Here is a 27,298-nt window from a genome sequence, read left to right as displayed (position 1 = left end):
GGTGCTCGCTGCAGCCGTGGTCAGTCCAGCAGCTAAGGGCGCGGCGTCCTGATGGGCGCGGGGCGGAAGCTACCCAGACCTGCAGGAAACAAAGGCAGGTTAGGGGAGGACGTAGGCGGACGGGGGAGCGTGGGGCCCCACTCCTCCGTCCCTTTCTTTCCCTGGCACTGACGTCCCAGTCCCTCCAGCCCACCCAGCCAGAGCCAGGACCCACGTGTACAGAGGCTGCAGTTGTAAATGCGACGTCTTCTGCGGGGCCTGGTATCCATAGGAGTCAAAGCCACCGATGAAGTCAACTGCAGGAGGGGAGAGGACAAGTTAGGAGGGGCTGGGTCCTGAAAGGGAAGGATCAGGGCACTACCCCCCGGCTAGAGACGCGGGGAGGGGGGCGCTGAGGAGGTCCCGGGCCCTGGGGCCAGAATCCGAGGGAGGGGGAGCCGGCCCAGCAGGGGGTCAAGTCCCCGCAACTCTCCAGCCGGGAGGCAGAGGTCCCATAGGAGAGAAGGCTCTTTGGGGCGAGACAATACCTCCTATGGGGTGGGGGCCAAACTGGGAAAGGGCGTGTTGGGGCCCTGGATCGGGCACCTGGACGTCTGGGGCCGAACCTAGAATGGGCTGCCTGTACACACCCCCACCCACCCCTCGGGCTCTTCAACATTTCGAAAGGGGGCCTTTGGCTGACCCTGCCTGCTCCCCCACCCCCGCCACGTCCAGTTCCAGGGGGGCCCTGTCCAGGGTGCTGAAAGGCTCAGCGCCCTGGGGCGCCCTACTCACAGCTGTCCTCCTCCTCCAGGAACACTTTGCTCACGTAGCAGGCGAACACGAAGCCAAACAGCTGGGGGAGGGGACCACACTTCAGACAGGATAGGGAAGCTTTTCCTTGAACCCCCAGCCGATCCAGGCCAACAAGTTCAAGTTAAATGCCTACGCTTAAAAGTCAAACATACCTGATCCCATTCTTCACTCTGGGAGGGCGACTTCAGGCAAGTAATTACCTCTTTGAGCCTCAGTTTTCCCAGTTAGACCTGGGAAATGCTTTAATGGCTTAAGAGGAAAGAGGATTATGTGACTGTGTGGGTGTAAAGTGCTTAGGACAGGGTTCCTACTATCTTGGAGCCCCTTATTCTCACAACTTTATTAGGTTGGTATTGTTTTTTGTTTTGTTTTGTTTTTGGTACTGGGGATTGATCCTCGGAGCACTTACCACTGAGCACATCCCTAGCCCATCCCCCACCCTTTTTAAAATTTTAAGACAGGATCTCACTAAGTGGCTGAGACTGGCCTCCAATTTATAATCCTCCTGCCTCAGCCTCTCCAAGTCGCTAGGATTACAAGTGTCTGCCAAGATGCTCAGCACTGTCATTCCCTTTTGTGAATAAAGGAAACAAGCTAGGAGAGGGCAAGTGGCTTGCCTAAGGTGACAGGGAGATATTGGACTCATGGTCTGATGCTTCATCCTGCTTATTAAGCCTGTTCCCTTCATGGGGGCTGCAGCAGGAGAGAGGGAGGAGTCATGAGAGGGAAACAGATCCAGGCAGAAGCACAAGTAGGCTGGAAGAACCACCTTTGTCCTCCCCTAACTAGGGGTAAAGAAAGGGGTTGACCCTGGGAGTACATATGGGCTGGGCACAGGACTCACCGCCAGGAAGATCTGCAGTGCGCTGCTGAGCGCTTCGATGTAGGGATAGTCAAGCAGGCAGCCAGTGACAGAGATGACGTGGTGGTCCTCCAGGGCCAGGCGGGAGTTCAGGACAGGGGTCACCAGGCAGCCTGGCCCGTTCTCCATCCACCAGGAGCGGTGCAGGGATGTGTTGAAGGTCATGATGAAGTCCCGGTCCTGGGGGCAGAGGGGCCTGGGACACTGAGTAGGGCAGGGGGTATCCTTTCCAGGCTCCACTTCACACCTGGACTTAGACCTAGAGCCTCCTGTTTGGTTTGTAAGGGAACAGAGAAGACTGAGCCTGCAAGTACACGTTTTGCCACTAGGTGGTGCTCGATGACCGTGTAGGCCTCATTTCCACTGAAAAGATGGAAAGAGGATCCTACAGGAGCCTCAGAACTTCAGAGCTCCAGAAGGGACATTACCAATGACAAGGAACAATTCCCCAAGCATTGGTAAAACCCTTAATGAGACCCTTTCACAGCTGATGGGTTCTTCACTGTTCTCCCCATTGTTTGATCCTGGGCAAATCGCTCCTCTCTTTGATCCTTAGCCTTCCTATTTGTCACATGGAGAAGGGACTGGCCACGATCAGACCTTACCCAGGCTGTGCAGCCCTGGGTTCACTGATCTCGTACTCCTTCAGCCAAGTCAAAATTCACTTAGATGTGGGATCTCGTCAGCTACCACACGAATTTGGGATTGCTACTATCTCCACTTTCTAGAGGAAGAAACCGTAGTTCAGAGAGGACAAGCCATTGCCCAGAGTGACACTGCTGGGACAAATCACAAAGATGAAGCTCTTATTCACATATTTTGCCTCCTTCGTTTCTCAAAGTAGAAGTAGTGTCTCTCCGGGGTTGCTTTTCTTAAAGCTAGACAACCCCACTTTCTTTAGCAGTTCTTCACGTAATAGGATCTGCTCAATTTTTCCTGAATAAACACAAACTACTCTGTTTCCCTCCTGAAAAATATTGAACAGCCCTGGACCTACATCTTTGTCTAAATAGTACAATGTGCACGGAATTTTCACCTCCTTTGCTCTGAATATTCTACTGCTATTTATAGGGCTTAAGACTACTTTCTGTGCCTGCACATGCTCTTGGTTTATACTAAGTTTGCGATCAACTGGGACCCTCAGTTGCTCTTCAGCCTTTGAGAAATGCAAAGGAGGCCAGAAACAAAAGTTGTGTGTGGGGGCGGGGGGAAGGAGGGAAATGGGGTATCCAAATGGTTTGAGTGTGTAGAAGAGGGAGGGAGGTATCTTGAAGAGATGATGCTCTAGGTCTATACCACAGACCTGGGGTCAGGGATGGGAAGGGTCAGGTTCTGCTTTACAGCACTGCCCAGGCCTGAGGCTTACCTGCGACAGCTGTCCAACTTCCAGGTAGAAGCAGATGATGAACGCATTCCAGCCGACCCAGAGCACCAGCCAGGCCGCATACTGGGGAGAGCAGAGGTGGGTTCAGGTGGGGCCCAGGGCTACCTGAACACTGCTGCTCCTGCCTCTCCCCGAGCCTGGTGGAAGGGTTGCTGGAGCTGCCCTGTGGACCTGGGCCATTCAGGAGCAGTTACAGAGCGAGAACAGGATGCATTGACGAAGGGCCCAAGCCTTAGGGTGGCCCAGGGACCTCTCAGCCCCTCAGGTTCCCCACACCTCAAATGTGACCACTTCTGGGGAGAACAGTATCCTACCCGGGCCGCCAGCTATGGCAGAGCACAGAGGTCTGGGAGCTGCGGTTTCCAGGCCAGGCCTGGGCCTGCAACTCCAGCGGCTGCCCCTCGCAGACCTGGCTCTGCCTGTGGGGCCTGGGGCCATCCTGAGGGCTGGGAGAAGTGTTCCCGGTGCCAGCGACAGAGCTTTGTTAGGGCCCTGTTATCTGGCTCCTGAGAGCTGAGCCTGTGGGAGGTGGGGAGAAGTCCTAGAGAGTGAGTGGGCTTTGGTGACATTGCATGCCATCGTCATTGTAGGTACCAACAGGGTCAATTTCATAGGAAGCTTTTCCCTCAAGACAGCCATGTAAGGAGGTCACTGAGGATCAGCAGGGCACGGGGGTGAGTGTCACTAAAAGCAGGAGTTTGAGAGGCCAAGAGGAGGTGGGGGAGGGTGTTGGGGACACAGTCAGACCCCTGGGGCTAGAGGGCAGGGAGCCACTGACTTCAAAGCCACACTCCTGGCTCCAGTCCTTGATGAACATCAGTCAGCAAGGACAAAACCCAAGCCCCACAAAGCCCCCTCAGCACTCTGAGAAACAGCCTGAGGCCCATCCCTCCTGTGGCTGTCCCCAGGGCTTACTGAGGCAGGCGTGATGGGGCAAGAGCCTTGGTTCCAGACCTGAGTTCTGATCCCGGCTCTGCCTCACTAGCTGTGTGACCTTAGGAAGCCTCATGACCTTTCTGAGCTTCAGCTTCCTCATCTGGAAAATGGAGATGGTAGGACACACCTCACGGGGCCCACGAAAATCTCAGTAGTGTGCCCAGTGCATGCTGGGTACTTGCTAAATGGAATATCTTGTTGATGCTGGGACTGTTTCTCTGGAAAATTCTTTGAGAAAAATATCAACCTGGTCTCTGAGCAAAGGTCCTTTGGGACCTGGACGTTCAGCCCCTCGGCGGTGGAGGCCAATGCCAGTCCATCTGGACCCAGGGTTGGAGGAGCAGGCAGGGCTGGGTGGACAGGGGTGAGGGCAGGGGCTGGCTCAGGAAGGGGCAGTGAGTCATACCAGGATGAGGTACCGGGAGCGGTACTGCACGGTGCCAAAGATGCCCAGGATGACGGCCATGATGTGCAGGAAGTTGGCCAGGATGGGAGCCCACTGGTAGCCCAGGAAGTCAAAGATCTGCCGCTGCAGCGCAGCCACCTGTGGGAGAGAGAGGCTGAGCCCACAGTGGTCCTGGCGAGGGAAGGTCAGACACGCCCCCTTGACCTGTGGAGCAGGTGATGCCAGTTACCATGGCGACGAGGCAAGTCTCAGAGACATCCAGCTCCTCAGTACCAGAGGGATGCTGGGAAGTGGGGGCAAGTCTGTAGGAGCGAGGGAGGGGTCCCAAAGCCTGGTCATCACTTCGGGGTGCGCTGGAGGGAGGCAGGAGCCAGGATACCCCCACCCTGCTCAGGACACCCTCCCCACTGGGGCTCCAGCTCCTGCCCCTTCCCCACCTGGGAAGGCTGCTGGGGTCAGGGCCCAGGCTGCTCCCCAGCAGGTGAGGGAGAGGACTGAACCCCAGCCCTAGGGAAAGCCCGGAGTCTGTCACCAATTAGAAGTTGTCCTGGCCCACGGAATCCCCAGGCCGCAGAGAAGGGATTTTTTTTACTCCCCTTCCCTGAGGGAGCTCTGGTAGATTGGTTGCTTTGCCCAATGAACTTCAGAAGATGACGCATGTGAAAGTTTGAGAAAGGAGTGCCCTGGCGCTTGCCCACCTGCTTCACTTGTAACAGAGACCACCCAGTGAAGGAGCCCGAGCTGACTTGATGGAGGACGAGGGTCACCTGCTGACAGCCAGTCACCCTCAGACACATGGCCCAGAGCAGGATTGCCCCGTTGGCCCGCAGAATCATGAGCTAAACAAAATGACTGTTTTAAACCAAGACACTTTGGAATGTTTGTTATACAGCAAGAGCTAACTGATACACACAGGACTCGATGGACACTGCCTTTCAAACCCCCCCCCCCCACACACACACAAAATCTTTTAGGAACAGTCTTCAGGAACAAAGGTGCCTGGATAACTGTTATGTTTGACCCTGTCTGATGTCCCTTATTCAGGTGACAGAATCTATCTCTGTTTAGAGAGCTACCTCCCCCTGTGCTGTCCATGTGGTTTGGGGAGGGCTGACCCCATTTCTAGTTTCTGAGGAGGGCAGGTAACTCAGGCCTGGCCAAGTAATCAGACACCATGCTGGGCTCAGGGATGGCACTCACCCTCGTGAGCACTCTGGGTATCTGCTGGGACAATCAGGACAGAGCCGTTCTCTACCTGCCAGGATACCTGGATGGGGGATGGTATCAGCTTGGAGCTGTTGGTGGCCACCTTGCCACCCGGGAAGAGGCCTGTCTGAGGAGGAAGCCCAGGCGAAGGGTCAGAGAGAGTGTGGGAGGAAGATCCAAGGGCAAGGTCAGCGCCCGAGGCAATTCTCCTGCTGGCACTTCTGACTGAGGCGTCTGTTCCTGGCAGGGAGGTGGAGGTGAGCTATTGCCACCACCCGGTGGTGAAGTCTGGGCAGAGACCAAGGAAGCTGCAGGCTTGGGCAAGGGCTGAGTGGAGCCTGGTGGGACCAGGACCAGCCTTGGCACTTTCTACCTGGAGCCAGCCTGTTTCTTGGTAGTCGCTCCCCTCCCAGGGCTCTGCGGAGTCTGAAGAGCCTTCCAAGTTCAGCGCTTGCTGGGCCCTCTCTGACGGAAAGGCAGGGCTGGGGTTATGCTCTCATTTTGAGGAAAGAGAACATGAGGCTCAGAGAGGGGAAGTGAATTGCCCAAGGTTACACAGCAGGTTGGTGGCAAAACAGGCCTTTCTGTGCCACCTGTCCTATCTTGGCACCACATCCCGCCCTTCCTGGTTGGCACTGGCTTGGAAGTCAGGGGGTGAGTGTTCCAACGGAAAGTCTGCCTGTGACAGCTGGGTGACTTTGGGCAGGTCGCCTTCCCTCTTAGGTCTTGGGCTCATCGCCCACACAGCCTTTGGTGGATGAGATAATCCGTCCCGGATCTCGGTGGTCTGCCGAGCTTGGGGGCAAAACTCCACGGGCTCCTACCACGGTCTCTCTCTGCTGCTCCCCCTCCCAACCACTCCTCCTCCCCTTCCACTGTTCCTCTTGCACCCGGGTCCGCCTGCGTCAGCCATGTTGATGACTGCTGTCCAGCTCGGTGTTGGACTCAGCTGGTACCTGGTCCAGGGGAGGAAGGTCCCTATCGGAGGAGGCTATGACCAAGTTGCCCATGCTCACGGTGTAGCTGGGGAGACATCCTGCCCAAATATGTCTTGAGAGATGAGGTCACCCCTGACCCCTCCTCAAAACCCCTCTCTTATCAGTATTTGCTCATTAGCGGTGGCCTCACTGATATTATGAGCCTCATGATTTCTTTTGGTGGGTTTGTCTGTTTTGTTTTGAGAGCAGCAGCAGCTCTGGAGTCACTCAAACTCAGGTTCAAATTCCAGCTGTGCTGTGTGACTCAGGGCAAGTCTCTTTCCCTCTCTGAAACTATTTCTTCAACTATATATAGAAGATAATCCCTCCCCTGAGAAGTCACAGTGAGGATACACAGACATCCCATAAACTAACACAATTAGATGTGATAAATGGTGGCTAATTAACAGAAGTCTGAACAGTGTAAGCTTCTTAGTTTGGCCCTAAAGGCCCACGAGGATCTGCTGCAATCCTTTATTTCCTGTCAGCTCCTGCCTCCAGCGGCTGATGTGATGGTCAAGCCTCACCTGTACTTCCCTTTCCTTTAACCCCCTCCTCTGGGAGGAAGGCTTCCTGACTGGCAGTTGCTGCCCCAGCGCCTCAGCCTCCCTCCACCCTCACAGGCACAGCCTCATTCACCCACAGCCCATTCATCCCTCCACCGGGTGCCTCATGCACCCTCATCCATCCGGGTTCTTCGTCTGTGATGCATTCAGAACGCTTAGTCTGTGGCGGGCCCTGGACCACTGAAGTGAGGAACTCAGTCCTAGAGGAGGAGGATAGGAAGTCACTACAAAGCACACTGGTCAGTGCCAGAAGCCAGGCAGGCCTGGGGGAGACACCTGGATGTCTTTGGCCAGGGCTGTGGCTCAGTGGTAGCGCACTTGTCTGGCATGGGCAGACCCTGGGTGTGATGCCCAGCATGGCAAGGGAAACACATTAAGGTGGGAATGGTGGTGCACACCTATAATTCCGGCTACTCAGGAGGCCGAGGCAGGGGGATCACAAGTTTAAGGCCAGCCTGGGCAATTTAGTGAGACCCTGTCTCAAGATTTTTAAAAAGGGCTGGGGTGTAGCTCAATGGTAGGGCACTTGCCTAGCATGTCCAAGGCCCTGGATTCAATCCCTAATACTGGAAAAAAAAATACATATATACATTCTTTTTTTTTGGTACTGGGGATTGAACTCAACCACTGAGCCACATCCCCAGCCCTACTTTGTATTTTATTTACAGACAGGGTCTCACTGATTGGCTAAGCACTTTGCTGTTGCTGAGGCTGGCTTTGGACTTGCAATCCTCCTGACTCAGCCTCCCCAACTGCTGGAATTACAGGCATATATATATATATATATACATTCTTAAAAATCGAACTTGTGGCTGGGGGTATAGCTCAGTTGATAGAGGGCTTGCCTTGCATGCTATAAGGCCATGGGTTCAATCCCAAGCAAGACAACAAAATAAAAATAAAAAAAGTTAAGTATTGTATCCATCTACAATTAAAAAAAGATTTTAAAAAGAGTATCAATTCAAAAGTTTTATTATTATTATTCTCAGTGCCTGTGCAAGGTGGCAAGCACTCTACCACTAAGTGACATCCCCAACCCTTAAAAGTTGTTTTTTATTAGAAAACCATGTCAGATATTCCAGAACCTCTGCTTGTGTGGCACAGCTATACCGCTAATTAGTAAGTACTGATAAGAAGAGAACAGGAGGACCATCTTCCCCATCTGGTCAAACCAGCTTAAAAACAATAATCTGAAGGATGTGATTGTAAATCACAGGCAGCGCGTGTGTCTTCCTTTGAGGGGAGAAATTGTGCAGAAGCTCCCTAGTCCTTTGCAAAGAATTCAAATGCATGTGCACCAAGAAAAAAGGCATCTTTGGGGGCGTCTTTACCTGGCCGGCATGTAAGCCAGGCTGAGCAGGCTTCTCGAATCTCTCCTAAGGGGGCCAGTAGCAAAGTTCCTTCCTAGGAGAGGGGACAACTCATGCAGAGGAAGGTGGGCCACCATCCCTGCCACCAGAGAGCTTCCACATGGTTAACAAGTGCTCTCCCACCTAGCTACTCCCCCAGCCCACCCCGTGCCTTTTCTGAAATACAAATCTCACCCCAGACCTGCAGGATCACAAGCCTAGAAGATGAGTCCCTGGACATGAGTCCCAGAACGACAGGTAAGGTCAAGTCACTGTGGCCTGGCAGCCCTGCTGACACCTACAGGGTGAGCCCCTTACTCCTGCCCAGCAGTTGTCTACCCTTGATCTCCAGGAGGCTTGCACCGCCTGACCCTGGCCTCACCCCTTTCCTAGCACGTCCCTGGATCCTCACATGTTGCAGCCAGGGCCAGCGAGGCAGGGCCAGCGAGGCCTCCTGCCGTGAGCCCATTTCTCTTCTCTCCTCCCATATTCTCGGGGGTGCAATGCTCCCCACACTGCTCTCAGTATGCATGAAATGGCCCTGAGGTCCGGTCCTGTGGCGTTGCACCTTTGTCAATTGCTGGCTCTTGATAACCTTGGGCCCCTCTATTTTCTTTTCCCAGGACTGGGATTGAACCCAGGGGTGCTCTGCCATGAGCTACATCCCCGGCCCTTTTTATTTTTGAGACAGATCTTGCTAAATTGCCCTGAACTTGTGATATTCTTGCATCAACTTCCTGAGCAGCTGGGATTACAGGTGTGGTCCACCAGGGCTGGCTTTGTCCCCTCTTTGAAAATGAATTTGGTCCCTGCATCCTTCTGGTTGGTTTTGACATCGACGACCACACCATCCAGCACCTCGGCCTCAGTCTCTCAGACACCTTCCCGTGTGTTACGGTGTGACTATGAGGTGTCCCCCAGAGCTCCCTTGTTAGTGCAGTGGGTGGAATGATCAGATCACGTCAGGTGATGACACCGCTGATTTGATTAGCCATGACCTGATCAGTGGGCTAATCCATCTGGTGGATTAGTAATTTGACTGGACTACTCGGTGGTAACTGTAGGCAGGTGGGGTGTGGCTAGAGGAGGTGGTCACTGGGTCATGCCCTGGGATTATACACTGTGTCCCTGGGCCCTTCCTGCTCTCTCTCCTGGCTGCCAGGAGCTAACAGCGCTCCTCTGCCGCCCTCCTCTGTTCTGCGTCACCTCTGGCCCAAAGCAATGGAGTTGGTGACCGTGGACTGAGCCCTCTGAAACCGTGAGCCCAAAATAAACTTTTCCTCCTCTAAATTGTTCTTGCAGGTATTTTGGTCACAGTGACAAAAAAAAAACCCTAACATACCATGGCCTTCCCCTCCACTCGTCATCCTCAGCTGCCCTTTGGACCATGTCACCACCTACAACTGCCTTGTCTCTAATGTCCCCAATCCCACAGCCCCTCTAGGACCTCCCGGCTGGGTTCCAAACACCATTCAGGGTGACAGGTCATCTCATGCTGCTGGGACCCTGTGATTCCTCAGTGTAGCCCTGCCTGCAGCCCAGAGCTCGTCCTCCTCCACCTCGCCATCACAGCTGTCCAGAAGAGCCCACCGCTGGAAAGACCCAGGGACCAGGTTCCCCAGGGGCTGGACAGCAGCCCAGCAAGCTGGAGGGGCACTCAGGGTCCACTGCAGACCTGAACTCAATGGCTTCGAGAGGGTTCCTGGTAATCCCACTACCCGGCCAGGCCTCCCGGGGCTCTCCCTCCCATGAAGGCTTCAGGCCCTCCCATGGCTCAGCCCTCCTGGACCCCCTCCAGCGCCCTCTCTGGTGGCCTGGTCTCCCCTCCCTGTCTGCTGGCAGCCTGGGCTGGTCCCTGCACCTGCACGCTACACCCAGCTCCTCAGGAGCCACACCACCTACGTCCCTTCTCTCCCCAAAGTTCCGCTCCCCTCTCCCAGCCTCCTTCTCACTGTCCTGGACCCTCTTGAGCCCCATCCCTCTGCTGGTCCCTTGTCCACCTCAGCTCTATCTCCACACCCTGCCAGTCCCTCCTCTGCCCACTACAGTGGGGCCTTCTGCTCAGCCACCAAAACAATTCTCCCTAAGGTCACTGCAATTGCATGTCACCGAGTCCAGCAGATGCATTTCGGAGCTCAGTTTCCCCACCTCTCTTGCCCCCAGATGTCCTCTCCTGCAGGCAACACTCTTCTCTGGCTTCTGTCCTAGAGGCAGGATGCCCTAGTCAGGAGCAGAACCCAAGTGTGAACCCTGGTGCCACTGAATATCACAGATCTCTGGGTAAGTCACTAACCTATGTGCTTCAGTTTCTTTGCTGACAAAATGGGTATGATTTACTCCTAGGGTTGTAAGGAGAGTCGAGCCAGTATTATTTAACATTATGTAATTATACTCTTTCACTGAAGTCCCTGCCTCCTGCCAGGTTTATTTTTTCCATGGCACTGGACTGAACCCAGGACCTCACACATGCTAGGCAAGTGCTGTACCACTGAACCACATCCCCAGCCCTTTTTATTTTTTATTTATTTGGTACTAGGGATTGAACCTAGGGGCACTTTATCACTGAGCCACATCCCTAGCCTTTTTATTTTTTATTTTGAGACAGGGTCTTACTGAGTTGCTGAGGCTGGTCTTAAACTTACAATTCTCCCGCCTCAGCCTCCTGAATTGCTGGGATCACAGGTGTGTACCACCGTGGCTGACTTTTCTGTGGGACTTCTCCTCCACTGTGCCATGCACTCCTGTATATTGTCCTTCTCCTGCATCAGATGCTGAGATCCCTGAGGGCAGGGAGCTCTGCTTGTTGTTGTCCACTGTGGCACTTCCAGCATCCAGAGTAGTGCCTGACACACTCACTGCAGGTGCTAACAACTAGACGAACCCTGGCCCTCCCCGTCCACTCCCGATTCTGGAGCAGCTAGTTTTCCAGTGTGGTCTGGCCCTTAAATTTCAGAGGGCCTCAGGGTCACATGCAGGCCCTTCTTGGGCTCCACATGTCCCAGGACATACCTGTCCACCCAAGTTCCAGAGCCTGCTGCCTGCTCATGTGCCTGCTCCAGCCCCTTCAAAGCCAGCTACTCACCAGGGGGTCCTTGAGGACAGAATGACACCCAAACCTGGTCCATGCCCAGTGCTTGGGGCCCCTGGTGTGTGCGGCTGCCTGAGCTGGAAACCTCAGCTTCAGGTCCAGGCCTCCCTCCCGCCATCTCAGCCGTGTCCAGGTGTCACCGAGTGCTGGCTCTTGATCTTCCAAGTCCCTCACATCCAGCCACTGTCTCCAGCCACCTTCTTCTCTACCTGGCAACTCCTGACCCGTCTCTTTCCTCTCCAGGGAGAAGCCCCAGCTCCCCACTGCCCTTCCCCCTGCCCTTAGCTCCCCACCCCACCCCCACTCCTGATTATTTATTTATCGGGTAGCTGCCAGCTGAGGGGGATGCTGTTGCCATGGGAACCTTCAGCCCCAGTCAGGGCTGCCTCTGTTCTCAGTAGGATGCTCTTGTCTGTCTAGACGCCAACCCCAGGAGCCCAACTCCAGGTTGGGGGGTGGGGGACAGAGGATGAATAATACAGATGGGAACCACCCCAGCCCCAGGAAGCCGGCGGGGGCGCAGGGCAGGGAGGGGGCTGGGCTCAGGGCCAGGAACCCATCAGAAACCTCTTGCGCCCAAGCCCTGGCCAGGCAGATCTGCCCGTCAACGGCTTCCCTGGCCCAAACTCCAGACGAGTCGCCAGAGGCCTCAGACGCAAGTCTGGCTGTCTGCGGAGGATGAGGGAGGTGTTCCTGAAGTTTCTGGAGAATGGTTCCCTCCAGCCTGGTTCTGTGTCTCACTGACTTTAGTTCACTGAGGGGCGAGACTCCCCCCTGGGGGGCCAGCAGAGCCTAGTTCCAGCCCCACCTGTCACCACTCACTGTGGGGTCTTGGGCAGCTTGTGCCTCCTCTCTGGGCCTTAGTGTCCCCTCTGCCTGTGTCAGAGCCCGCTCAGCCTGTCGCCTGGCACACAGCTGGTACTCTGCACTCAGCAACAGCCTCCCCTGCACCCCCAGACTCGAGCCCCCGCTTTCCCAGTGGGTTTCTGAGGCAGCTGACAAAATTAAACTCGACTGAGCCCCTCATGCGTGAAATTACGGGGTGGGACGGAGGCTGTGGCAGCAGGCTGGAGGGCCCTGGAGAGCTGAGGCCAGCCCCTTGTCAGGGCAGAAGCACAGCGACCACAGGGGGGGTGGCTCCCGGCTCCAGGGCCCCACCCAGCTCCAGCTCCACTGGGGGTCAGGGCCACGTGAGCACAAAAACAGCCTCAAGGGAACAGTCACGGAGGCCGGGTGGTCCTCGGGGGGCGCAGGGAGGTGGGTCCTATAGGACATCGAGGGACTCAGCAAGCATCTCCTGGGCACCTGCTCTGCGCAGGCCCGGCTAGGTACATGACAGGTGGCTGTGAACGAGCCGGTGTGGCCCCTGCCATCGGGGCAAGTCCAGAGGGGCTGAGGACAGGGTCTCCTCTGCCGGGCGCCCCTCCTCTGTGCCTGGTGGCCTGTGGAGACGCCTCTGGGTGCCCCAACATGCACATGGGCAGGCCGGGCCCGCACACGCCCCTCCTTCCAGGGCTCCCACAGAGAGGCCCTTCTGCCCTCTCCATGCCAGCCCCAACCCCACCGGACAAGGGCCTCGGCCGTGACCATCGGGTGGAAATCGCAAGCTGCGGAACGACAGGACGCCATGTGTCAAAAGACAAAAGGCCCCAAAGACACAAAATGTGTGTGACAGTAAGTGCAGAATCAAGAGCCAGAGAAGGACGCACGGTGGCTGTGAGATGTCACCTCCAGGGACAGGAAGGCGGAGGCAGGGAGGCTCAGGGTGCCCGCTCCTGTGTTTCTGCGATGTTTTCCAACAGAGCTGTATCCTTGAGAAAGTTACGAGATTCAGTCTCAGATGGCACGAGGGGGCGCCAGAGGGGGCACCAGAGGGGACACCAGAGGGCTCGGAGGACCTCAAGCCTCCCTTCCCTGAGGTGAAGGTGGCCAGCCCTCCCCTCCTCTGGCCTCGGGTGGGGCCGCAGGAGCTCTGAACTGTTGTCTGGGTTTGTTTGCTGCAGCATTCCCGCCTGCAGGGGATTGGCCCTGGAGCCCTGTGACCTCCATCGGGGGTCCAGTGGCTCTTCTTTCCCCCGATGCTGGCTCTGCAAGCCCCAGGTCCTGCGTGGGTGCTCACCCCTGCTCCCTGGGGCCTGACTACCCCATGCCTCCCGCCCTCCCGGGGCGTCCTCCCCCACAGCCCTGGTGGGGGTGACTGATGTGGAGATGTCACTCTAGTCTTCTAAGTCTTGGCCAGGATGCGGCAGAGCTGGGATCTGGGGTCAGGAGGGAGGTGCTGGGGGCGGCTTCTCTGAATCAGGGGCCTCTCCTGAGTCACCGCCTCCCGAGGGCAGCAAGGGAACAGCGCTCCTCCCCAGCTGGACGCGCTTCTGAGCAGTAGTTCACGAAAAGCTCTAGAGGACCTGGTGGCCAAGTCTCGGGAACACAGCCATGAGAACAGCGGACAGACGTCCTGTCCTGTTGAAGATGGTGGCCCTGCCGTTTCCCTCCTCAGCTGACACTGGTAATGTGTCCCTGCAGAGAGAGCTGGGACAGAGGAAGACGGGCAAGAGAGGCGCTCTTTATCCCCCAGGAAAAGACACCAGACAAGCACCCCCAGGAGACCGTGGCCTCTCTCAATGGGCCCATCTCCTATATTTAATAAGCACCTATTTACTTATTTATTTTGTGTTGTGGGGAACTGAACGCCGAGCCTCGCGCATGCGTGCAGGTAGGTGCCCCACCACTGAGCTGTGCTGCAACCCCTCCTGTGTATGAAACTTCACACTCTCGTCACCCCTTTCAATCCCAGCCCCAGGTACAGTGAGGAAGCGGCGCAGTAGCGCCTAGAGCAGCCGAGGTGCTTCTGCAAAGAGCTAAGACTCCAGCCAGGGTGTTTGGGGCCAAGTCCTCCCCGTCCCCACCACGTGGCTCCCTGGGACTTGTGCAGGCTGGCACTGAGCCCCAGCATTGGGGGACCCTAGGCCTTACTTCCCTGCTGGAGGGAACTTCTGCTCTGGAGAACTAATCTCCCTCCTCCTCAGGACAGGTCCTTGAACCCAGAGTCACAGACTGCCATCTGTCTGTCCTCAGGCCTCCCACACTCTGTGGCCCAGCCCTCCACCTCAGCTGGGCCTGGGGGGCCAGGGAGCAGCTGGTCACTACCTTTCACATAATTAGCCCTCAGAGACCAGCCTGGAGCTGCAGAGGCCCAGGCTGGCCTCACAGGGCTGATCTGGCCAGTCACAGTCCTGTCAGGAGGCAGGGGCCTGGCCTCTGTCTCCATGGCAACCCTGTCCCTCATCTCAGTGACCATTGACCCATTCCCACCCCTGCCCAGCTGGGGGGCTCTGCAGGCCCCTTCTGGGAAGATCTGTCTCTACACCTCTGAGCTGGCAGCTTCTTTAGAAGTGCCTGGTAGCAATCCAATTAGCATACATTTACATTAATTTGCATAAATCCTGGGCCAAGCAGGCCCCAGGTACTGCTACCAGGGAGAAGTCTAACAAAACTCCAAAGTCCCCATCCCATTGGGCCTGCTTCCTCGCTAGCCATCTGGTCCAAATCCACAGGGGCCACAGTGGCAGGCAGAGCAGAGAAGGGCCTTCAGGCCACCACTCTGTCACTCAGTTTCCTCCCCTGGAGATGGAGACAGGGACGCATAACTTGAAGAGGCCTGTGTTAAATGTTTTGTTGTTTTTTTTTTTTGGGGGGGGTACGGGGGATTGAACGCAGGGGCACTCAACCACTGAGCCCCATCCCCAGCCCTATTTTGTATTTTATTTAGAGGTGGGTCTCACTGAATTGCTTAACGCCTCCCTGTTGCTGAGGCTGGCTTTGATCCTCCTGTCTCGGCCTCCGGAGCTGCTGGATTACAGGCATGCTCCACTGCGCCTGGCTGTTTGAAGAAGCCTAGGAAGGGGGTCTCCTAGATTCACCCCACGCCTGGGCCTTGCCACACCCTCCCCTCTCCACCCCGGGGCTCCTGGCTTTCTGCCAAGGGGCAGGCCCCTCTTGTGGGCCCTGTGGAGCCAGTTTCCAGGATCTGGGGTCACTCTGCACCTCCTCCCACCTGGCTTTGGCCATCCCTAATTTCTGGGTCTGGCAGGAAGAGGGCTAGAAGCTACAAATTGCCAGCTTTGTACATTTGACCTTTTGTCAACAACACCTCCTATGGCTTTGCCCTTGGGCTGGTACATCCCCAAGGAGCTGTGTGCATCTGTCCAGGCTCTGGCCCCGGTATGGCAAGCTCTGAATGACTTCAAGAGGTAGTTTAGGGTAGCGAGTCAGAGGGGGCTCTGTAGGCAGACTGCTCGGGTTCAGGTCTGGGTCCTGCCACTCACTGTTGTGTGAGCCTGGGTTTATCTTCCTAATGAGCCTCAGCTTCCCCATCTGCTAAATGGGGATCACAACAGCCTCAACTCCATACTTTCTAGAGTTGCGAAATGAAATGAGATAATGTCCTTCTAGTGCCTGGCACAGGAAGCGCTCCGGACGTGTTAGCCACTCTTACTAAACTAAGGCTAGTGATGAGAAGAAACTCTGGACCACAGGGAGGTCAAGGAAGGCTTTACTGAGCAGGGGACATTCAGGTTTGGCTTTGAAACACTGGAAACACTCTGCATGTCCCTCAGGAGGGGACGTGGTGAACTATGGTAACTGCATGTGATGTGGGGTGGAGAGGCAGGCTGTAGAGCCACCCAAGGGACAGGAGGGGGGAGGGAGGGGAGAGACAGGGGAAAGGAAGGAAGAAAGAATAGATCCAAGTGTTCATAATTAACTCTGGGGCATAAGATTACAGAGGGCTTTGAGATTCAACCAGATATATTTCTGTTAGGTTTTTACCTTGAAGAGTAATCCTTTTGGGGGGCTACTAGGAATTGAACCCAGGGGCACTTAACCACTGAGCCACATCCCCAGCCCTTTTTATATTTTATTTAGAAACAGGGTCTCACTGAGTTGCTTAAGGCCTCACTAAATTGCTGAGGCTGGTTTTGAACTTCTGTGATCCTCCTGCCTCAGCCTCCTGAGCAGCTGGGATTACAGGTGTCTGTCACGGCACCTGAAGAGTAATACTTTTATAAGAACATAAAATAAGGGCTGGGGATGTGGCTCAAGCGGTAGCGCGCTCGCCTGGCATGCGTGCGGCCCGGGTTCGATCCTCAGCACCACGTACAAACAGAGATGTTGTGTCCGCCGAAAACTAAAAAATAAATATTAAAAATTCTCTCTCTCTCTTAAAAAAAATGTTAGAAAACGATCTTTAAAAAAAATAAAATAAAGGCATTAAAAGAAGACACCAAAGCTGGATATGGTGGTGTGTACCTAGAATCCCAGCCACGTGGGAGGCTGAGGCTGGAGGATCATATTCCAGGTGAGACTACCCAATTTTGCAAGACCCTGTCTGACAAACTTTTACAAAGAGGAATGGGGCTGTGGATCGGGGTTAGAGTCCCTGTTGAACCTGCGGGAGGCCCTGGATTCTAACCCCAGCACTGCACAGAAAACAGGAAGAAGAAACTCACCAGGGACAGACAAGCATGGGTGACGCTGCGTGCCCCCAGCTGGGCGAGTGGAACGGCAATAGGGTGACCAGCTGTTCCTGGGACCATGAGGCTTCTTGGGGTTGTGTACTTCAAGAAAAACCCAAAAGTCCTGGGCAAACCGGGACCAGTTGGTCACCCTGGATAGGGGTAGTGTGGATGTCCTGGGGCAGCAGGGAGGGGAAGGATATGGCTGGACCTCAGACCTGGGGCTCCATCCTGTTGGTCCCTCTGTGGCCTCCAGGTAAGCAGAGGGGCCCGGAAGCTGAGCCTGGGGAGGAGGCTGGGCCGGGTGTGGAGGACGTGGAGAGGCTGAACCTCTTTTGCAAGCTGAGGACAGGGCCTGGAGAAGGCTGGGCCTGGGTCTCCCTCTCCCAGGACTCCCATCATCTTGCTAATGCCCTCTCTACCTCTGCCATGTCCCCAGATACAGACTGCTGAGGTCACCCCAGTCTCATCTCCCAGAAGCAGGGACCCTGGCAGGCTCTGGAGTGGGCAGCCGAGGCCTGGAGGAGGGTGCCCTCCCAAGAGGAGCACTGGGCGCAGGGGCGGAGGGGGAGACGAGGCAGGTGGGGACACTCAGCACAAACACGGCCCTCCCGGGAGACGCAGGGTGCAGACAATTGAACACTTGGACAAAGAAAATGGTGATTAATCAGATTCCCGACTAAGCACATCCAGCACCACCATATAATTAAGCCAAAAACTTGCAGCAGAAAGCTCCTTAATGGAGCGGACACTTAGGCAGAGAATTAATTACGACAGTGCTCAGGGTTTCAGGAGCCCCTAGAGGAACAGGCGCGGGGCCCAAACCAGAAACCAGGAGTCAACCCTGCCTAGCGTGGGACTGAGGCCAGGAGCCGAGTCACCGGCTCAGGCTCGGAGGCAGGTGACCTGCAACGGAATCCGGGCTCTCACAAGCTGTGGGATCTGGGGGAAGCGCCCTCCTGGAGCCTCAGTTTTCTCATCTGTAAAATGGGAATAATACGAAGTGTTCTGGGATCTCTGTGAGGATTCAGTGAAGTAATGCAAACAAAGGACTTTGCATGGCACGTAATGGATGTTCAATGGATTATTATGGATTGAGGAAGTCACTTTCTGTCTTAGGATCTTAATTTCTCATTGCAAAAAAAAAATATATATATATATATAATATATATAGTGATAATATGGCTGCTTTCTTCCCAGAGAAGCTGGAGGGTCAAGTGAGATCACACCATGAAAACTATATATAAGCTAGAATGTGCTTTCTAAGCAGAAAAGTGCCATGCCCACATTATTAAGATCATTATTAAATCCTTGGTTTCATACTTTATTATTTATTATTTATTTTATTTTTTGTACCAGGGATTGAACCCAGGGGTGCTTAAGTATTATTTATTTTTTTATTTTGAGACAGGGTCTCCCTAAGTTGCTGAAGATGGCCTTGAACTTGGGGTCCTCCTGCCTCAGCCTCCTGAGCCGGGGGAATCACAGGTGTGTTCCATCACACCTTGCTGCTTGGTTTCATATTAAGATCAGACTCTTGCTGCTTATTTCCCAAGAAGCTGCACAGGTAGTAAAGGTGTGGCCTCGCTGGGCATGGGGGAGCACACCTGTAATCCCAGCCTTTTCGGAGTCTGAGGTGGGAGAATCACAAGTTTGAGGCCAACCTGGGTAGCTTAGCAAGAATTTCTCTTAAAATAAGGCAGAGAGGGCTAGGGATGTGGCTCAGTGGTAGAGTGCTTGTCTGGCATGAGCAAGGCCCTGGTTTCAGGGGAAAAAAAAATGTGTGGCCTAGGAGTTAGGCCATCTGAGTTTGAATCCTACCTTTGACATTTAGCTGTATAACTTGCAGCAAGTTGCTGAGCCTCTCTGTTCTTTAATTTTTCCATCTTGAAAATGGGGGCGATGATAATATTACCTACACAGGGTTGTTGTGAGGTACAAATGAGGACATATGTGTAAAATATTCACACCACTTCTTGGCTCGTAGCTAGGCAAGTGTCAGCTGTGACTACTGTTCCTACAAAGCAAACTCTGGGCTCAGAGGACTCATGCTTTGAAAATAGGACAAACATAGGTTGTCCTAATGTGCAGAGGCGCTTTGAGGCCAGGTGGCACCTTCCCCCACAAGCCTCCTTAGGCTAGCAGCTGACCCGCTGGCCCAGGTGCTCACTCGCGGAACCTGACCGCACCTGTGTCAGGCCTATGCCGGGTGCACAGAGGAACAGCCTGGCCTGCCCTCAGGATGCTCCCAGTCTGTGGGGACAAGACCCTGACTTCAAGTATCAATTCCCACATTCCTAGAGAAGAGCACAAAGATGGCAAAGGACATGGCCCACTGCAGGGCAGGGGTGTACGGAGCCCACCCCGTGAACAACTTCATGTGCAAGTCGTGACTTTTCTCAACTCCTGGAGAGGTGTCATTGCCTCACGGAGGCCCAGGCAGGTACAGCAACAAGCCCCAGGTCACTCAGCAAATCAGAGGCAGAGACCGGATTCGAACACAGACCTGTCTGCCACCCCACAGCGTCTCCCTGTTAGCTCTTCTGGTCCACAGATGGCTCCTGGCCCCCAGGACATCGCACCATGGCCAGCTCCCAGCACCGCTGAAGCAGAGAACTGTCCCAAGGGTCTGGATCATGCCACCGATGATGGCCGAGGTGCGCTTTGTTCCAATCTGGGCGCTGTGGTTCCTCGCTGTGTGGCTCTGGCAGACATTCAAACTCCCTAAGCCTCGTTTCCCCCCTCTAGAAAAGGACAAGAGCAGTGCCTCCCTCTGGAGGGGCTGTGATGGTCCTCCCTCTCCAAGTCCGGGTCCCCCTCTGCCCACCTCTGCAGACTGCACCTGGGGTCAGCTCTAGCTCCGCCCTGCCCGAACCATCCCCTCCTGCTTCCTTCGACCAAGCTTCCCTCGCCCTCCTGGAGACCTTCCTCTGCAAACTCCTGGAGCAGGGTGGCCTGTGTCCTCAGCACCCCTGGGGTGGGGACAGCACAGGCCCCGGAGCTCCTGGGAGCCACAGGCAGCCCACTCCACCTGCAGGCCCCTGGTGGGCGGGAGCCCGGGGTGGGCACCCTCCAGAGCTGCCTGCAGCTGACGCGCCCGCGAGTTGCTCAGCCCTCACCAGCAGCTCCAACCACCACCACGGGAGAGGTCTCCCCCCAAAACCTCGGACTTTCAGGGACTCTAACATTGGTTGGTCCACAACCTCTGACCCACTGGAAGACCTAGGACGTTGAGACCTTGGCAAATCACACTTGACCGTCCGGGCACCGCAACAGTGTCCTGGGACAGCTGGGCTCTGTGGGGCAGAAGTGCTCTCCATTCCCATCTCATTTGCTCAACCAATAAAGAGCCACAGCACTGGACAGTGAAGCCCAAGTGGTGGACAAAAGCAAGGACAGATGCAGTGGCCCCGCACAGAACTACACGGGGAATGGCCGAGTGCATCAGCAAAGAACCCGCAGCTGACCTCATCCTTATGGTGAAGTACTGGACAGTTCCCCTGAAGGTCAGGAAGAGACAAAGGTGTCAACACCTGTTACAACTGTTTGCCCTGTTCTGGAGGTTCTAGCCAGCACAGTTAGGGGAGGACAGGAACTCAAGGGCATCCAGGTTGGAAAAGAAGAAGCCAATCTGTTTGCAGTTGACCTGACCTCAAACATAGAAAAGTCTAAACTGTCAAAGGAGGCAAGGCTGCAAAACTCAAGATCAATGTATAAAAATCAACTGCATCTTTATACACTAGCAATGACCAAGTTAAACTGAAATTAAGAAAACAATTTCATTTACAATAGCATTGAAAAGAAGAATACACTTAGAATAGGTCTTTACCAAGGAGGTATAAGACTTGTAAACTGAAGAATCACCACCCATTGTTGAAAGAAATTAAAGACTTAAATACATGCAAAGATATCCAGTGTTCCTGGATTGGGAAAACTTAAAACTTCAAGATGGGCCCGAAATAGTGACTTGAGAGACTGAGGCAGGAGGATCACAGGTTTGAGGCCAGCCTCAGAAACTTAGACTCTGTCTCAAAATAAATTTTTTTTTTGATACAATACAGGATTTATTGGTGTTGTGTGTGATTAAGAAGGGGACAGCACAGTGGAAGCCCTCATGAATGCAGGGCCCGCCACTTGTCCAGGGGACCACGATTGGGGATATATTTGACCCCACAGCCATCAGGAATGAGCCGCTTCTCAGCCACCATGTCTTCAAATTCATCAGCATTAAATTTGGTAAAGCCCCACTTCTTTGAGATGTGGCTCTTCTGGTGGCCAGGGAACTTGAACTTGGCCCTGCGTAGGGCCTCAATCACATGTTCCTTGTTCTGCAGCTTGGTGCGGATGGACATGATGACTTGGCCAATGTGAACCCTGGCCACCTTTCCCTGGGGTTTCCCAAAGCCACCCTGCATACCTGTTTGGAGCCTAGATGGGGGACATCATGAGATCAGAAATATGAACATCTACTCAAAGTGCTGTCTCCAAGGTCCCTTAGGGCAACCTATACAAGCAACAGGCTGCATACACTACCAAGGAGATTGCTGTTTGCAGCCATTGCACACTGGGCCACCACAAGTAAAGGAACCCAGTCAGCTTAATTAGCTGCAGAATTTTTTTTTTTTTAAAAGGGCTGAGGTATAGCTCAATTTCCAGTTTAAATATATATATGTATAACATTTAAGATGGCAATATTTCTAAGTTGATCTACATGTTCAATGCAATCTCTATTAAAATTCCAACTACATTTTTTTGAAGAAATTGATAAGATGGTCTTAAAATGTATAAGGAAATATAAGGCAGTCCAAGGAGCCAAATAATGTTAAAAAAGACTCCCACTTCCTGATTTCAAAACCTATGATAAAGCCATAGTAGTAGTGCAGGAATAAGGATAGACAGACACATAGATAAATGGAGTAGAACAGACCCAAATGGAGCCACATACTCAGGGTCAGCTGATCGTCAACAAGGGTGCTAAGACCTGTTCAAGGGAGAAGGCAGCCTTTACGACAGATGGTGTGGAGACAATGGGGCACCACAAGCAGAGGAATCAAGCGGGATCCCTGCCTCACACCATACACAAAAATACATTCGAAACTGCTCAAAAATCAAAATGGAAAGGCCCAAACTACTAAACCTTAGAAGGAATGTAGGTCTAATCTATAGGATCTTGGATTAAGCAACACTCCCCTAGTTATGACACCAAAAGTGTAAGCAGCCAAGAAGAACTTGATAAACTGGATACCATGATGCAATTTGTACACCCAAGGACACTATCAAGAAAGTGACTTCAGGGGGTTGGGGTGGTGGCTCAGCCTAGCATGTGCAAGACGCTGGGTTTGATCCTCAGCACCACATAAAAGTAAATAAAATAAAGGTATTGTGTCCACTACAACTAAAAAAATAAATAAATAGGGGGCTGGGGATGTGGCTCAAGTGGTAGCACGCTCGTCTGGCATGCGTGCGGCCCGGGTTCGATCCTCAGCACCACATACCAACAAAGATGTTGTGTCTGCCAATAACTAAAAAAATAAATAAAAAAATAAATATGTTAAAAAAATAAATAAATAAATAAATAAATAAATAAAAAGAGAAAGTGACTTCAGCAGGGCACACACAACATCTATTAAATTTGGGGGGGGGTGTTGGTAGAGCACATGCTTAGTGTGCCCAAAACCCTGGGTTTGGTTCTCACAACCAAAGGAATAAGGGAAGGAAGGCAAGAAGGAAGGAAAGAAGGAAAAAAAGGAAGGAAGGGCAGATCAACCTACAAAACAGGAGAGACTATTGCAAATCATGTATTTGGTAAGAGTATAAAATCCAGAATATATGAAGAACTTACTATTCATCATCAAAAAGATAAATAACCAAATATTAAAAAGTGAGCAAAGGATTTGAATAGAAATTTCTTCAAGGAAGAGATCCAAGTAGCTAATAGGCCCATGAACATATGCTCAAAATCACTCCTGATTAGGAAAATGCAAATCCAACCCATCAGGACGGCTATAACCCAAAGGGAGCTAAAGGGCTGGGGACCGAGCCCAGTGGCAGAGCCCAGTGGCAGAGTGCAGGCCTGGCACGTGCAAGGCCTGGGTTTGGGCCTCGGCACTGCAATTCGGATAACAAAACAAGATAAAACGACAGTAAGTGTGACGCTCACGTGGAGAAACTGGAACTCTTGTGCATTGCCGGTGGGAACGCGAAGGGGCCTGGCTGTGGAAAATGGGCCGGTTCCCCAGACAGAGAACAGAGAACCATGCCGTGGCCCAGCGTTCCTCCTGTAGGGTGTGTGTGTCCATATATACCTTGGTTGCCAGGGGCTGGTGGCAAAGGGAAATGGGGACTGACTGCTAATAGGTACAGGGTTTCTTTTAAGTGTGAAGAAAACGCACAACTTCTTCAATGTATTTAAAAAAAAAAAAACAATGAATTGTCTGCTTTGTCTATTTATTAACTTTGTTGTTTGTTTGGGTGCTGGGGATGGAACCCAGGGCCTCACACATGCCGAGCACAGACTCTACCACTGAGCTACGCCTCTAGCTCCAATTGTGGACTTTAAAATGGAAAATTTATGAGAATTATATTTCAATTTTTGAACAAGGAAAAAAGGAAAAAAAAAAAAACAGGTACAGCTCTTGCCCTGGGGGGAGTTTACATTCACACACACACACACACACACACACCCCTACACACACACACCCTACACACACACACATCCCTACACACACACACCCCACACACACACCCTACACACACACACCCCACACACACACCCTACACACACACACCCNTCAAAATAGGTTGGGAACGTAGCTCAGTGGTAGAGTCCCTGGGTTCAATCCCCAGTATGAGAAGTTAAAAAAAAAAAAATAGAAAGAAAGGGACGGGGCAGGGCAGGGTGGGGAGAGGGAGACAGAGAGAGAGGGGGGGGATGGGAGACTGGCAGAAAAAGGAAGAACAGGGGCAAAGAACTGGTGGAGAGATCCATGCGGGCATGGTAGTGGGGTGCACAGGAGAAGCACCCAGGGAGGGGCAGGAAGGGCGACTGACTGTGCCCACGGCCTGCTTGGAAGTGGGGGAGGCTGAGCTTGAAAGCAGGTGGGGAGAGCACCAAGCCCTCTGCAATCCTCCTAGAGGTATCAGGAGTTCATTCCTCCTGGTTGAGGCCACTCCTCCTGCGACCTATGCAGGGGGGACACATCCGCGTCCTTAATTCCTGTTGCAGCCCCCCCTGTCCAGATGCTCCCGGGAAGGATGCACGGATGGAAACCGCTTCACTGCCATGGCAACGGCAGCCACTTCTGCCTCCTCCTCCTCCTCCCGAGGAGCCAGGTGGGGAAGTCTGCCTGGCAACAGTGTGGGTGTCAGGAGCCAGTGGGCAAAGGTGCAGAGAAGCCCCGCCCCCAGCAGGGGCCTGGGGATCCCCTGTCATTTACTTGCTTGGCTGGGATCCCAGGTTCCCTGCTTCTCCTTCCAGTGGAGAGTCACAGCAGCCACCAACATCTGGACAGTCTTTTATGGCTCAGATTGTGATTCACGGCAGCCTGGGACGTGGGATTACTGGCCCCTGGGACTGATGAGGACACCGAGGCTCGGGGAGGTGGAGGGGGCCTGCTAACCCAGTGTCCTCCCTGTGCTAAGGTGTGCTGATGTCACAGGGCAGGAGCCATCAACGAAAGGAGAGAGGGGGAGGGTCCCGCCCCTGCTTTCCCCCTGGTAACCTCTCTTTTGGGGATGTTGTGCTCTGTCCCTGTCTGGCCCACTAGAGCCCTGGGAGAGGTCATTTGGGGATTGTGAGATTAGGGTGGTAGGAAGGACTGTGGGAGGAGGGACTGCAGAGGGCATCTCTGGAGAGACACCCCAGGGGCTGGGCTTGAAGGTTTCTCTTCAAAATGCGCAGCTCTGAACTTGAGCACGGGCATTAAGGACCACAGCTAGCATTTTCTGCACTCTGTGCCAGCTCTGGGCCAAGCACTTGGCATGCACCCGCTCATCTGGCACTCACAACCACAAATGAGGGATGGGTCACGGCCCCATCCATCTAGGGAGAGAGTCTCAACTCAAGGCCTCAGGGAGGCAGAGTGCCGCCAACCAGGCTGTTGGACCCCAGAGCTACCTGCAGTCCCCAGCCCCAGGGCAGACTCCCCCTGCCTCCTCTCCCCACCCCACCAGGCAGGGCAGGGAAGTTTAACGGGGAGGGCCAGGAGCAGGGGGGTAGAAGGGCCTGGGCCAGGGGCGCAGAACCTGTTGGAGGAAGAGCTGGCTAAGTGGGGGCGGGGGAGGGGGGAAGGGTTCTCAGGACCTACCCTTGGCCGCGCTGGCCAGTGCTCCTTACAGGTGGCATTTCATCTCATCCCCAGAACGACAGGAAGAGGCAGTAACAGCTAGCACTTCTTATACGCCAAGCATCTGTCTAATGCCCAGGGACGTCCCACTCATTTAATTCCCCAGGCGAGACGCCGGGCAACGTTAGGGCAGGGTAACTTGTCCTGCTGATAAGGAATTTTACGGGGGAGATAAGGAATTTTACGGGGGATTCTAGACAGAACTCAGGGCCTTGGGCGTGCCAGGCAAGGGCTCCTCCCCTGAGCCACAGTCCTCGGGCTCAAGATGCCCCAGACTCACTACCCTGCCAGGAAAGGGGTCAACCCTTTCTCCAGAAGAGACCCTTTCTGAGGTCACAGGGTGATTTGATCCCCTCTCCAGGGAGCACATGTCACCTGAGACCCTGTGGAAGGCTCCACTGCAGACTTTGGCCCGTGGCTGTCCAGAGCTGAGCGCAGGGGAGGAGCCAACAGCGCCCACCCACCTGGGGGAGCTTATTTTTGCTCAGGGTATTTTTGTCTGGAGTCACACACACAATCCTGATCCTCCAAGTGGCATGAAATCCCTCCCTAAAACAGTCCTTGAAAGGCCCCGATGGCCAGGCTCTCTGCTCTCTCCTACAGCAGCGAGGAAAGGAGGCAGGGATTGGACCCCAGGGCCCACCGCCTCCCCAGGCCTCTGGGTGCAAAACAGGGGTTGGAGGGCTACTCTCGAGACCCTCCTCTCATTCCAGGATTCCTGCCTGGAGGACCCCATTCAGCAGGCAGTGGTGGCTGGCAGTGTCAGAGAGCCTGCCTCCCTGGGGCTGGGGCCTGGTCCTATGAGCCACGACAGCAGCTACCATTTCCTAATCCTTACCTAAGTGCCAGGTGCTGTGCTGAGTGCTCTTCCTGTGTCCTCCACTGAGCACGCTTACCCTGCAGCCCTGAGAGGCACGCACAGTCACCGCCTCCACTTCCGGATGAGGAAATGGGGCCGAGAGGCTGAGCTGCCTGTGTTCACACTTGCGGGGAGCAGAAGCAGGGCTCCCGCACTCCCTCTTCCTCCTCTGCAAGATGGGGAGATCCCACCACTCCTGGGGCAGCGGGGGGTGGGTGAAGGCTGATTAAGCAGCTGCCCAAAGCGGCCCTGATAAACTGTGTCCCACTTCCTGTCCTGCAGAGCCCAGCCACCAACAAGTCCCACCTGTCACAGCTGACAACCACAGTGTCATTCCCAGGCTGCAGCAACAGCCTTGTATTTCAGCCAAGGATCCCAGTGTCCCTGGTGGCCTGTCTTAGGGATGACAGCGAGTGGCAGCTTGGGGATGGCCGTCCACTCTGATGGCCCATGGGGCTGCTGACCACAGTCAGGCAGTGACAGGCTGAGCAGCTGGCAGGGCCCGAGGCTGATGAAGCACCCAGGGGAGCCTCTGCCCACGTCCTGCCTCCAAGTCCAGGCTCTTCACTTCACTTTGGGGACCTGCAGGCGCAGAACAAGAGCACCAGCGGAGGCCTCCACGTCAATTGTCTAACTATGCAAGAGTTACAAACCAAGATAACACCCTCTTAAATAAAATAGCCCTGTCCTCTGACCGGCCCGATGGCTGGAAGGCCAGGCTGTGTGGTCTGGTCTCTCTGACGGCGTGGAGTTTGCAGTCAGAAGGCAGCGGCATCTCCAGCATCTGGGAAAGTCAGCACCCGTACTCCCGTTTCTTTTTTTTTTTTTTTTTTAATATTTATTTATTTTAGTTCTCGGCGGACACAACATCTTTGTTTGTATGTGGTGCTGAGGATCGAACCCGGGCCGCACGCATGCCAGGCGAGCGCGCTACCGCTTGAGCCACATCCCCAGCCCCCCGTACTCCCGTTTCTGGTGGGGCCTCACACCCAGGTCTGGACACACCTGTCAG

At 54.2% G+C, this 27,298-nt stretch overlaps 2 protein-coding genes and 1 non-coding gene across 4 annotated transcripts; all 3 read right to left on the bottom strand.

Moving 5' to 3' along the window:
- Nkain1 (sodium/potassium transporting ATPase interacting 1) lies at positions 1-26,876 on the bottom strand. Of its 2 annotated transcripts, XM_048815903.1 has the most exons (8): positions 26,869-26,876; positions 17,145-17,147; positions 4,384-4,521; positions 3,024-3,104; positions 1,640-1,837; positions 775-835; positions 215-296; positions 1-79 (listed from the first exon to the last, which is right to left on the bottom strand). In XM_048815903.1, the coding sequence occupies exons 3-8, from the start codon at positions 4,441-4,443 to the stop codon at positions 70-72; spliced, it is 492 nt and encodes a 163-aa protein (XP_048671860.1). In that variant the 5' UTR covers positions 4,444-4,521; positions 17,145-17,147; positions 26,869-26,876; the 3' UTR covers positions 1-69. The 2 variants fall into 2 exon arrangements, with proteins under 2 accessions (XP_048671860.1, XP_048671862.1); XM_048815905.1 differs by lacking the exons at positions 17,145-17,147; positions 26,869-26,876 and having other exon boundaries at positions 1,640-1,853; positions 4,384-4,439.
- LOC107141647 (60S ribosomal protein L10-like) lies at positions 21,104-27,298 on the bottom strand. Its single transcript, XM_015484865.2, has 2 exons — positions 27,292-27,298; positions 21,104-21,510 (listed from the first exon to the last, which is right to left on the bottom strand). The coding sequence occupies exon 2, from the start codon at positions 21,495-21,497 to the stop codon at positions 21,195-21,197; it is 303 nt and encodes a 100-aa protein (XP_015340351.2). The 5' UTR covers positions 21,498-21,510; positions 27,292-27,298; the 3' UTR covers positions 21,104-21,194.
- On the bottom strand, positions 21,559-21,693 carry LOC125610478. The gene has a single exon (XR_007340494.1). It is a non-coding gene; the product is annotated as a small nucleolar RNA SNORA70 (small nucleolar RNA).

Source organism: Marmota marmota, unplaced genomic scaffold (genome assembly GCF_001458135.2).
Source record: "Marmota marmota marmota unplaced genomic scaffold, marMar, whole genome shotgun sequence".
NCBI lineage: Eukaryota > Metazoa > Chordata > Mammalia > Rodentia > Sciuridae > Marmota > Marmota marmota.
This window is presented reverse-complemented; position numbering and strand designations above follow the sequence as displayed.

Bases quoted from the DNA above. Each gene is read 5' to 3' on its own strand.
- Nkain1 (XM_048815903.1), bottom strand. From the start codon at position 4,443: ATGGCCGTCATCCTGGGCATCTTTGGCACCGTGCAGTACCGCTCCCGG. The intron at 1,838-3,023 runs GTAAGCCTCAGG...CTCTGCCCCCAG, and splicing joins AAGTTGGACAGCTGTCGCAG to GACCGGGACTTCATCATGAC. The intron at 836-1,639 runs GTGAGTCCTGTG...CCCCTCCCCCAG, and splicing joins CACTGCAGATCTTCCTGGCG to CTGTTTGGCTTCGTGTTCGC.
- LOC107141647 (XM_015484865.2), bottom strand. From the start codon at position 21,497: ATGCAGGGTGGCTTTGGGAAACCCCAGGGAAAGGTGGCCAGGGTTCAC.